Consider the following 10,547-nt stretch of genomic DNA (forward strand, 5'->3'; position numbering starts at 1 on the left):
ACTGGGAAAACCAGTGTTTGCGACTTTTGATTGTCCCCCTCAAAATATCATCCAAACAAAATGTTTGTGCCAGGATCCTACCTTCCTCCAGCCCCCGAAATTGGAGTGTTGAATGGAAGGAGGGGGTAGGAGATTCAAATGATGGGGAAGGGGCTGGTCCCTCCAAGAGCCTCACCAATCCTGTAAGGCCAAGCGATGGAGGAAGCTGCAGAAGGACTGGGATCCCCAATGATTTTCTTTTATGGTGGTATTCCCCAAGTATTCAGAACAACACCCTGCACCCTCGCCAGAATGGGCAGCCTGAGATATTAAAGCGCTATATTTCAAGACGTCTGAGTTTAATAGTTTCCAGATTGGGGGATTTCCGAGAAAGGGGGCGCCGGGCCGAGGCATACCCAGCAGCTCATGTCTGCTTCTGATTAGCAGATGAAAACGACCGGTGCTGGGGAAGGCGCTCTGGGGTGCAGTGCAACTGACCAGCCCCAATAGGCTGTTGCATATGCGGGCCTCTACCCTTGTGCCTGGGGTACCCCCATCATCAGGGAACACCCCACTCCGGGCTACTCCCTGACCAGCTTCCTCAGGCCTTGGCCACGTCATTCCCCAGAAACACTGCAGCCACTCACATAACCCTGTCGCCCCCAAACCAACATTCAAACTAAACCACCAGAGACAGAGAGAGAGACTGAGAAGAAAAGAGAACTGGGAGAGGGAGAGCGAGACAGAAGCTGAGAATGCATTGGGAAGTTGAAACCAAATCTAATTCTGATTGTATTTGTTTTGCTATCTTTCTCTTTCCTCCTTCTCTCCCTTCCTTCCCGTTCTTTCTTCCCTCTCTACTTCCTCTCTTTCTCCTTCCTTCTCTCCCCCTCTCCCTCCCTCTTCTCGCCCCCTTCTTTTACTCTCAACGCAGTCCCCAGTGCCTATTCTGCTCCCTGAGGCCTGCTCAGCCTTCTCCCTCACCGCTCACTGCACACTCTCCCTCCCTCCCAGCCATCCCTCGAAGCACCAAGGCAGACAGGCAAGAATCCAGCCCGGGCCCTCACCCAGCACCCAACTTTCATCTTCACCTATCTCTTCCCTCCGATCTCATGTACTCATAAATTATTACAATTAATTACAGCCAGGGAAAACCATTCATGCCATACCCCCCACCCCCCCCCCCCCCCCCCCCCCCCCCCCCCCCCCCGCCCAGGACTCCAAGGAGCTACCAGGAAACTCACAGGCCACCGGCAGGGCAGGCACAAGCTGGGCCAGGGCCTCAGCAGCCTCCACTCCACCCCTGGAGCTCTCACGCCCACCCCACCCTGCCCTGAGAGCAGCGGCAGGCACTTGCCCTTCCGAGGTAGAGGGAGCCCCTTCCCTGGCTCCGGCTGGCCCCAAAGGCACCAAGCACTTGCCTCCTCCACGACAGCAGCCTGGGAGCCACAGGGAGGAGAAATAACGAGAACTGGATGCGGTTGGGTTTCTGGTTTTTTAAGTGACTTCGATATATTAACACAGAGCTGTTCTACCATAACAAACAGAAGCACGTTACAGGACTGACGCTGGGGATGAGGAGAAACACTGCTATGTACACACGCCCGAGGCGTCGGCCTGCGCCGCCGGACCCAGCCTACAGCACGGTCTGGGCCCTCGCCCCTCAGCTCCTGGGCTGGGAATTGTTATTGTGTATGTGTGTGTGTCTTATTTTGTACAAAATCTGCACGCAGAGCACCCCAGGCCTGGGGAGGGATGGCCCGGACCGAATACGATACAGAAAAAAAATAGAAATAAAGCGATTCAAGTACTGGCTTCTCTGGAGAAAGGAGGGGAAAAATCACATTTGTGTGTGTCATTTATTTCAGTTGCGCTGGGAGAAGAGAACGTGGCTTCTCTCCCCGCCTCCTCCTCCTCGCTGGGTAGAACTAACTCTAAAACACCAATTTCTCAACACTGAACCCTCCCAAATCGCAAGAGTTTTCCTCTTCCCCTTCCTTTTTTTTCTTTTTAAGCCGATTGGCTTTTCTCTATCTTGCTCTTTCCTTTTCTTTTCGTGCTGTCTCCCGCCTGGGTTGGGGTATTTTTGCGGGTTTTTTTTGTTTTGTTTTTCCCTTGGCTGTGCCGAGGCAGCAGGCTGGGGCCAGGTTTAGGATTGCTCCTTGTCGGTTTTCTCTTTATTCATCTTTTTCATCTTCATCCTGCGGTTCTGAAACCAGATTTTGACCTGCCGCTCGGTGAGGTTGAGAACCCGGGCCACCTCGTACCGACGGTCCCTGGTTAAATACATATTGAAGAGAAACTCCTTCTCCAGTTCCAGCGTCTGGTACTTGGTGTAGGGGCACCGCTTTTTCCTCGTGGAGCGGGCGTGGATCCAGTTAGCCACAGGGTTGCCTGGAGGGCCAAACACAGGCAGGGGTCAGTGGAGCCCCTTTCTAGCCCAGGACCCCTGCCACCCTACCCCCAGGCTTAGCCAGGTTCCCCCAATGCAATAATTGAACCTGAATTTGGACACGTTTTGCTTTGGGAATTTTCGCCCTGTCTCCTTTTGCATGCTGCCCTCTCCCCATCGTCCCCCTCTTCAATTTCTAGCACCTCAAACTAGAGGAAATCAAGGCTATCAAAGCCCCTACAGTCTGGTCCTCAGCTTCAAGAGTAGTAATTCGAGAATATGCTCATAAAAAGTCCAAATTCCCAACCGTTTCATAGGCCCATAAACGCTTCTCTCTCTTGTTTTTTATTTTTATAGTGAGGTCTCTCTCCTCCCCACTTCCCTCCTCCTCTGCCCCCTCCCACCCTCCCAGCCCACGACCAAGTCCTGAAATTTCAGCAGTTCTGTTTCCTGACCCTGAGAGTCCCTAAGCCCCTCACTACCCTCTTCAGAGCCCCGCTCCGCTCTCTCTCGGAGTTCAACCCTGCTGAGGCGAATTCTCAGAGTGATGCTAGAATGGGGAAAGACTTTCTCCTCTCCCCAGAGAGCTGCTAGCCTTGGGACAGGCTCCCCATATCTTAGCCTCCCTGTTAGGCTTCCAGTGCCCCCATCCCGCCAGCCCCAGGACAGGCTCTGCAGGAGCCAAGCCTCCAATTTCAGGTTTATGGGAGTAGCTGAGGGCAAGGAGGGAAGCCTTCAGAGGGGTATAATTAGGCCCTGGCCCCTTATGGAGCTGGAGGAAAGGATTTCCTGCAGCCCCCTCCTGGACTCCCCCAGACACTTCCTCACACCCAGGGGCTGCACCCCCTCCCCTGCTGTTTCCCCTTCTTTCCCCTTTCTCTGGCCCAGCAGCTCCCACCTGCCCCCCCCCCCCCATCCCTGCCCTTCTTTGCAATACTCTAAGGCTCCAGTCTCCTTGATGGGAGTATGTGTGTGTGTGTTGAGGGGGTATAATTCTCAGTCTGGGGAGATGCCTCCCCCTCCATTCCTCATTCCTGAGCCCTGTTCTCAACCCTCTTTCCTGCAGACCCTCAGAAGAGGGCTCTCAAGTTTAAGGAGACTGGGACCCCACTTCTCTTCCCCAACTCTGGAAGTCCTGATTTCTCCAAGTTCCCAGGTTGTGAAATCCCCCAGACCCCTCACCTAGTGCTCCTGGAGGGGAGAAGTCCAGGCACCTTCTGTTCAATGAATCCCTGATGGGGTGAGGACCCCCATGCTGGCTGGGAGGTAGGGGTGATATTTCTCCCTGGGGTATTTCCTCTCTGTCCGCAGTGTCCTCCTTGTCTCTTCCCCTATCCCACCTCAAACCATAAAATGAACCTCACCCCCCACCCCATCCCTTGGCCCTGTGTGCATTTCTTGGAAAGTAGCGACTGAGCCAAAAAAGCCTGGGCTGGGGGTGGGGTGGGGGTGGGGGGTGTCTCATCAAAGCCAGCACCAGGGAGAGAGGAGCCCCCATCAGCCCTCTCCCAACCTGGCTCCCTGGGCTCCCTTCTCAGACCTTCCTGCCCCTGAAAGATCCCCAAGGTAATTCGCTTTTATTGAGTCCTCGCCCCCTCGCCCTCGCCCCTCTCCCGCGCTCCCTGCGCCGCTCCGAGGGGCTGTAATCCGGCTCCCCCCCCCACGCCCTGCCTCCCCTCCCCTCCCGCGCCGGTTGTAAAGGAAAATTGCTCCCAACTTACTGGGGTCCAGGTCGGCCTTCTCCTCTTTGTGCTTGCTGCCGGCGAGTGCGTCCGCCTCGGGCGAGGGCAGTGTCTGCGGGGCGCGGTCGCGCAGCTCCCCGGGAGAGCCGTACATGTAGTCCGGGTAGCTGCGGCCGTCGCCCGGGCCGCAGTCGGCGCGGCGCCCGGGGTAGGCGTCCGGCTTGAGGGCGTAGTGACGGCCCCCGGCCGGGAAGCTGGGGAAGGAGACGGCGCCGGACAGCGGCTCGAGCCAAGTCCGCATGTAGCGCGTGTCGGCGCCGAGGTGGGGCTGGGGGCCGTACGGGTGGTATACCACGGACGACTGCGAGGGCACGGGCGCCCACGACGTGCTGAACACTGCCGGCTTGGGCGCGAAGCTACAGGACGGAAAATCGCTACAGTCCGGCACCAAACCGCTGGGTCTGGCGGCGGCGGGGTGAGCCCCCGTGGCCGGAAACCTGGACGCTAGGAGGTCTTCATTGTCGTGAGAGATGAGCGAGTCCACGTAATAGTTACTGATGGGCCCCGTCGCCGACATCGTAACAGGGTTTTACATACATAAGATTATTGTATGAACTGTATATGTACTTTTTATCTGCTCACAGAACAATCAAGGCAGGTAATTATTTTTCCAGCCTTTTCCCCGCAGCTCATTGGTTCCCCGGCCCCCACGTGATCGTATTTACCCAAAAATACGGCGCGGATCAATGCGCAGGGGCTTTTTTTTTTCTTGCCTTTTTTTTTTTTCCCCCTTCTCCCACCCCCTTCTCTCGGCTGATCCCCGCGACCTGCGTTTTCCTGGGGGTCCGGAACTCTGGATCCAAGGCACCGGCCACCCCCTCAGGACAACTCGTACCTCATCAGCACACCCCTTTGCCCATGTCCACCCATAAACTGATGGCCTCCCGCACCCCCCACACACACCCTGGAGGATTTCTTAATGGGGTGAAAATGCCAGTCCCCGAAGCCAGGGTTCCCGGACCCCCAGGGCCGAGCTGGGCGCGGGAGCCCCGCAGGGGCGGAGAGGCCGGCCGAGGTAGGTGGAGGAACTATTTCTTGACGTAATCCGTCTCTGTCGGCCCCGACGCTCCCGCAGTCTCTGCGCGAGCCGAGATCCGCGATTGTCAGTTCGGAACGTGGCTTTTAAAAATGCGTTTTTAAATAGTGTGTATGTATGTATTTCTTTCAGGAGCAGCAGCAGCGAGGGAGGGAGGGTGGGAGGGGACTGGAGAAGCTGGGGTGGAGGGAGGGAAGGAGGGAAAGGGGGAGCGTCCTTCTGCCACTGGCCAACTCAGCCCCCCAAATCTGGGGTCGGGCAGCTTGGGGAAGGTGGTCTGCTTGTGGGAGGGGTAGGACCTCCGGACCTCATACACCTTTATCATCAGAAGTCCTCTCTTTGCTTTGGCACAGATATGCAAGCTCCTTTATTTTAAATTTATTGTCTATATCTATTTATCTTTCTTTGCCAGCTTGAAGAAGTGGAGGAGAGATCAGCACAAGTGGGGCATCCCCGTCCCGTCTTCCTGCTCACCCTCCTTTGCCCCCAACTCCATCTCTGCGACACCCTGCCCCCCCAAAAGAAGTCACTCCAGGGCTCTGTCTGCAGAGAGCCAGGGTGAGAGCGGGCAAGGCGAGAGAGAGCGACCTCGGTCGTGGGCAAGTAGCTTGTTTTTACGTCCTTCAATAAAATTTTTATGAGGATCATTTGATTGTTCATAAATGTGTCTTTCATTAAATAAAATTGTAGGCTGTTTTTGGAACGGGAAAAAAGCAACGGAGGGATGGGAGAAAGCAATTTCTTTGGGGTCGGACGTAGGAATTCTGGAGGGGGCAGTGAGATTGTAAGGAAGATCAGACAACTTGGATTCCTCCCCCCAATAAGTTGGTTGCTACCCTCCTCCTTGAATTTGGGGTTTGTCGCCCAGCCCTGGGCTTTCCATCAGACTGTCCCATGGTGGTTTGGTAAAGGTGGGCTTTTAGCAAACAGGAAATTCTCAGTGGGTGCAAGAGAGGGGGGCAGGGAGTTTGGCTGGGGGGGGGGCTAGAGAGAAGGGCAGGTGATGTCCCCCAGAGACACGATGCGCCCTAGGCATGGCAGAGTGAGTTTGAAGGAGGAGTGCAATTTCAGGGTCAGAAGAGAAGAGTCCCAGTTTGTGCTATGGGAAATAGGCAGGAGCTGAGGCTGAGATACAGGTTCTGAGGCAGCAGGAAAAGACAAGGATTCCCAGACAGGAGACGCCTGCCCTTCTTTCCCACTCTTGTCCCCAGGAGGGGACCAAACGCTGGGGGTGGGGGTGGAGGATGGTTTTCTCCTGTATCTCTGTCGACCTGTCTCCTCTGGGGTGGAGAAGGGCTGGAGAGAGGTGTCCCAGAGAGTGTAGCATGTGTGTTGTGGAAGTGGGGGGAGGAAAGTTGAGGGGGGAAGGGTAGATCTGCAGCCCACAGCACTGACCCCAGCTTTCCAAGTCCCCTCCCCGGTCCCTGCTCCTCCCCCTCTCTGGTTCTTTCCTTTTCGGTCTAGCGGGGCTGGGATTTCGACGCATGGGGGGTGTGAGAGAAGTGCCTGGCTAGGGAGAGACAACCCGGGGCCTCAGCCTCCTCGCCTTCAGCTCTGATTGTCTTCCCCTCCCCCGGACTGGACTGGCGTGGGAAATCCAAATTACATCAAGAAACAGAATATCTCTTTGGCCTTGATGGAGTCGGGTTAGCTGTCAATCAAAAATTCTCCCTCACTAGTTCAAGGAAAAGACAGGAGGTTCCCTCCCGTCCCCCTGCCGAGGCTTTCTCCAAATCCCCAGCCCCGTCAGCACCTCCCCCAGCCCTGGCGGCTGGGGACCCTGCCTGGCTCTGGGGCGGCTGCTGGCAGCACTGAGCAGAGACGTGTAGCTAGCCTTCAGCGGGCCCGGGGCCAGACAGAGACCTAGAGGACATCAGGGGACAGAGCCTGAGAGAGACTGAGCCCGAGACATAACAACTGCAACACGGCGCCAGGCCCATGGAGAGGAAGGAAGGAAGGAAAGAGAGAAGAAAACGGAGGACTGAGATAAAAAGAAAAGGAGAGGGGAGAATTAAAGGAAAGAGGGGGGCAAGATGAAAAGAGATGGGAGAGCAGGGAGAGGAAGGCGTGCAGAGAGCGGGAGGGAGGAAGGCTGGCGATAGGCAGGCGGGACGGGCAGGGCGCGAGCTGGGAGCAGCCGTGGCATTGTGCTGTCCGCTTGCTCGCCAGGCCTTTGCCGCGGGACCCGCTCCGGGCGCCGCGGCCACTTCTGTCCGGACACAAAGGAGGAAGAGGCCTCCTCTCCTGTTCCTCCCGGGTGACCTGCTGGGGTGGGTACACTAGGCCTCTGGAGAATGTAGAACCCCATCTCAGCCCAGGCAGCCCCCCCCCAGGCATCTGGGGGCTGAGCCACGCTCCAGTCAAGGAGCAAAGAAGACATGAGGAAGGAGAAGGTCTCATGCACCGCTCCTCCCTGTGCGTCTTCGCCAGCCAACAGGGCCCACGTGCCCCCACCTCAGTTTTCCTAGAAGAAAGGCGTCCCTAAAGACCTCTTCCTATGGGCCTCTACTATTTGGAAGAGCCCGTCAGACACAGCGGCTGTAAACAGATGCCCCTTTCTGTCCTAACCCCTTTGGCCACTACCTTCTTTTCAACTCTGGAGCTGCCTGCCCACCCTGCTTGCCCACCCAGCAGAGGCAGCGACAGCGGGGCAGACCTGATCACCCAGCCGGGGCTCCCTGCTGCCATCAAATTCCCCGTGAAACTGATGGGAGATGTTGCCTTCGTTTGAGAGCGTGAACTCAGACCCTCCCCACTCAGGCACAGACACAGCTGTGGATCAGGAAGCAGGCCTCGCCCACAGCCCCCTCCCCACCAATGCCCCGGTTTGCCTATGCCTTGCAGAGAGCAGCAGCCACGAGGAGGGGGGCTGGAAGAGGCTGGGAGTCCCTGAGTTCACCAGGCTGAGGTCCCTCAGGTTCCACAATTGTCTGTGGGCTGTACCCATAGTCTCTGCATTTGGAGGTGGGCTGGCAGGTCAGGGCTCTGAAGCAGAAATTGAGGTTCCCCCCACAAATCCCAGCCTATGGATGTGGGGGCACAAAGGCTGTAGGGGCACCAATAGAGGGGCTTGTCTTTCCAGGTTCACCTACTCCTGCTGAATATCCTGCCAGATTCCCACACTCCCTCTCAACCCCCACCAAACCCTTCAGTTTTCCTCAGCACAGATGGGGCAAACCCGAGGGACGGGAGGACACTGGAGTCCCTGTTGGTGGGGGGAACCCCAGCTTTAGCCAGCAGCTCTGCATTCACTCTGGTTCTTAGAGCTTGCCTCCGACCCCAAAAGAATTCACTGGGCAGAGGAGACCCCCTAAGGGGGAGGGGCACCCTGACTCCATCACCTCAGACCTGCACAGCTGCGACCACAACCAAGATACCACCACCATGGGAAGGACAGACAGACAGAAAGACAGGCAGGTTAGAGTCATCCCCTCCCCTCGCCCTGCGCCTCCCTCTTAGTGATTTAAATTCCCTCCGGTTCAATCCACACCGTCAAGTTCGGATTAAATTTAAAACAGGCTTTTCCCGGTCCCCAGCCGCCGCAGGCAGGGAGCCCGCTCCCGGGCTCGTCAGCACCCGCCCGCGCGGAGGAGGCCGTGCTCCATTTGCTTTCATTTTCCTTCTCCCCCTGAAATGGGCTCATTTCACCTCTCGGCTGCCCTCTCCCCCTCCCCGCCCCCTCCTCGGTTCCCCTCTACTTTCCCCCCTTCTCGCTCCTGATCCCTCTTTGTTGGGAAAAACACACCCACACACAACTCCTCCTAGCTAAGGCCTGCGCTGGAAGCAGAAACTGAATTCTTCTGGCCCGCCGCGAGGAGAGACCGCGTCCTGCCCCCACCCCAGGTGGGTATCCGGGATCCCTACACACCAGGAGTCAGGCCCCTAAGCCCAGCAGGAGTGAAACCCCCAGGGCCTGTGAACGTGGCCCTCTCAACGCCACGGCCTGCATTCCCGCCGGCCCCCGCCCTGCCGCCCCGCAGCAAACGGGGCTATTTCCGGCTCCCCCAACCGGGTCTGGTTTCCCAGCCTGGGGAGTGGTTGAAGGGGGAGCGGCCCCAGAACTGGGGGTGCTCTCTGCCTGAAGCCCCCATGGCTCGGGGAGCCTTGTTACCTGATCTTTGTGTGATGTGTGTGTCGCAAGGAAATTTGCAGTGACTTTGGAGCCCAGACTGAGGAAGCCGAGGTGGCGAAAGGAGAGACAATACGGGTCCGAAGTACAATTAAGGGGCCAGAGCCGCTAGTCTCTCCCCCGCCCTCCCTGCCAGACTGGGAGCTGTCTGGCCTCAAACCTCAGGGCAACCCGCGAACCTGGAGCCGGAAACTCAGCCCATGGCGGAGGGAACCAGAGGATCCGGCATCCCGAAAGCTGGACCAAAGCTCCCTTCCAACTTGGGGGCGCAGCAGCCAGCCCCGCTGAGTTGCAGAGAATCCAATGAATGAAAGTGTACATGCCGACGAAATTTCCCGATTTTTTCAGCCTTTGGAAGGAGAGCCTAGGGTTTGGGACGTCTCAGACAGACAGACAGACAGACAAACCGCATCTCCGGAGGCAGACAGACTCACAACATGAGTGTGAGCCTAAAATCAAATACAGGTTCAACATTCCCGAGGCCTCTCCGCCAGGCCGGGCGGGCGCCGATCTCCCTACCTTCTCTCCCCTCCAGGGCGTTGGGCAGAGACCCGGAAGACTCGGTCCCTCTGGCTTGGTCCAATCCCGCCTCGGGAAGCGCCTTCGTTACCTGCTCCTCGGCTCCCCACGGCCACAGATGCAGGGCAGCCGCCTCCCGCCGGGGGAGGGAAGCCCCGGCCACCGCAGCCGCCGCTGCCCGCCCTCCTTCCCTCCCTCCCTCTTTCTTGCCCTCCCTCCCTCTCTCCCTCCCTCGCGCGCTGCCGCTCGCGGGGCCCTCCCGCGGGCAACCTGTTCTGGACCAAATCCAGGTATCTCCGAAAGAGAGAGAGAGAGAGAAAAGGACCTCTTATGTGAAAAAGAAAGAAAGACCTTTAACCGCGTTTATTTTCCATGCTCTGACCACTGGCCGGCCTCTGTGCAGACGCCCTGGACACTGTCGGGCAGCTGCAGAGGTGTGCGGGGCCTGCTGCCTCGCCCACGCTGACCGCCGCGCCCCGCGCACTGCGCGCTCCACACTCTGGGCCGCCGCCCCCCGGCAGCCCAAACACCAAACAGACCTCAAGGTCCTTCCTACAGACTCAACATCCGGTTGCCCGCCTCGCGGCTAGCCTCCGCCCCGGAGCCCGCTCTGCTCCGTCTGCGGCCAAAGTCCACACACAATCCACCTTGTCCGAGCCCTCGCGCCTCCTAGCCAAGGCGTCCGCCGGGCCACCCTCGGGCCGCGACCCTGCCCCGGACTGCAAACCTTCTCCCCCGCACGGGACCCAC

The 10,547-nt window shown here is 58.0% G+C and overlaps 2 protein-coding genes and 1 long non-coding RNA gene across 5 annotated transcripts in view; 1 reads left to right on the top strand and 2 right to left on the bottom strand.

Annotated features, from left to right (window-relative positions):
• HOXC4 (homeobox C4) overlaps positions 1-9,898 on the bottom strand; it is a 61,089-nt gene extending 51,191 nt beyond the window's left edge. The window contains exon 1 of one of the 3 annotated variants that reach the window (XM_047740196.1): positions 9,798-9,898. The gene's annotated coding sequence lies outside the window, so the exon portion shown is untranslated. The remainder of the gene's footprint in view (positions 1-9,797) is intronic. The other 2 variants (XM_047740198.1, XM_047740195.1) reach the window with 2 other exon arrangements.
• On the bottom strand, positions 1,461-4,839 carry HOXC9 (homeobox C9). The gene is made up of 2 exons (XM_047740200.1): positions 4,093-4,839; positions 1,461-2,373 (listed from the first exon to the last, which is right to left on the bottom strand). Exons 1-2 carry the CDS (start codon positions 4,628-4,630, stop codon positions 2,129-2,131), a joined length of 783 nt encoding a protein of 260 aa, XP_047596156.1. The 5' UTR covers positions 4,631-4,839; the 3' UTR covers positions 1,461-2,128.
• LOC125106332 (uncharacterized) lies at positions 4,847-5,796 on the top strand. The gene is made up of 2 exons (XR_007129300.1): positions 4,847-5,128; positions 5,562-5,796. It is a non-coding gene; the product is annotated as an uncharacterized LOC125106332 (long non-coding RNA).
• Positions 9,899-10,547: the final 649 nt, after the last annotated feature.

This window comes from Lutra lutra, chromosome 8 (genome assembly GCF_902655055.1).
Source record: "Lutra lutra chromosome 8, mLutLut1.2, whole genome shotgun sequence".
Classification (NCBI taxonomy): domain Eukaryota; kingdom Metazoa; phylum Chordata; class Mammalia; order Carnivora; family Mustelidae; genus Lutra; species Lutra lutra.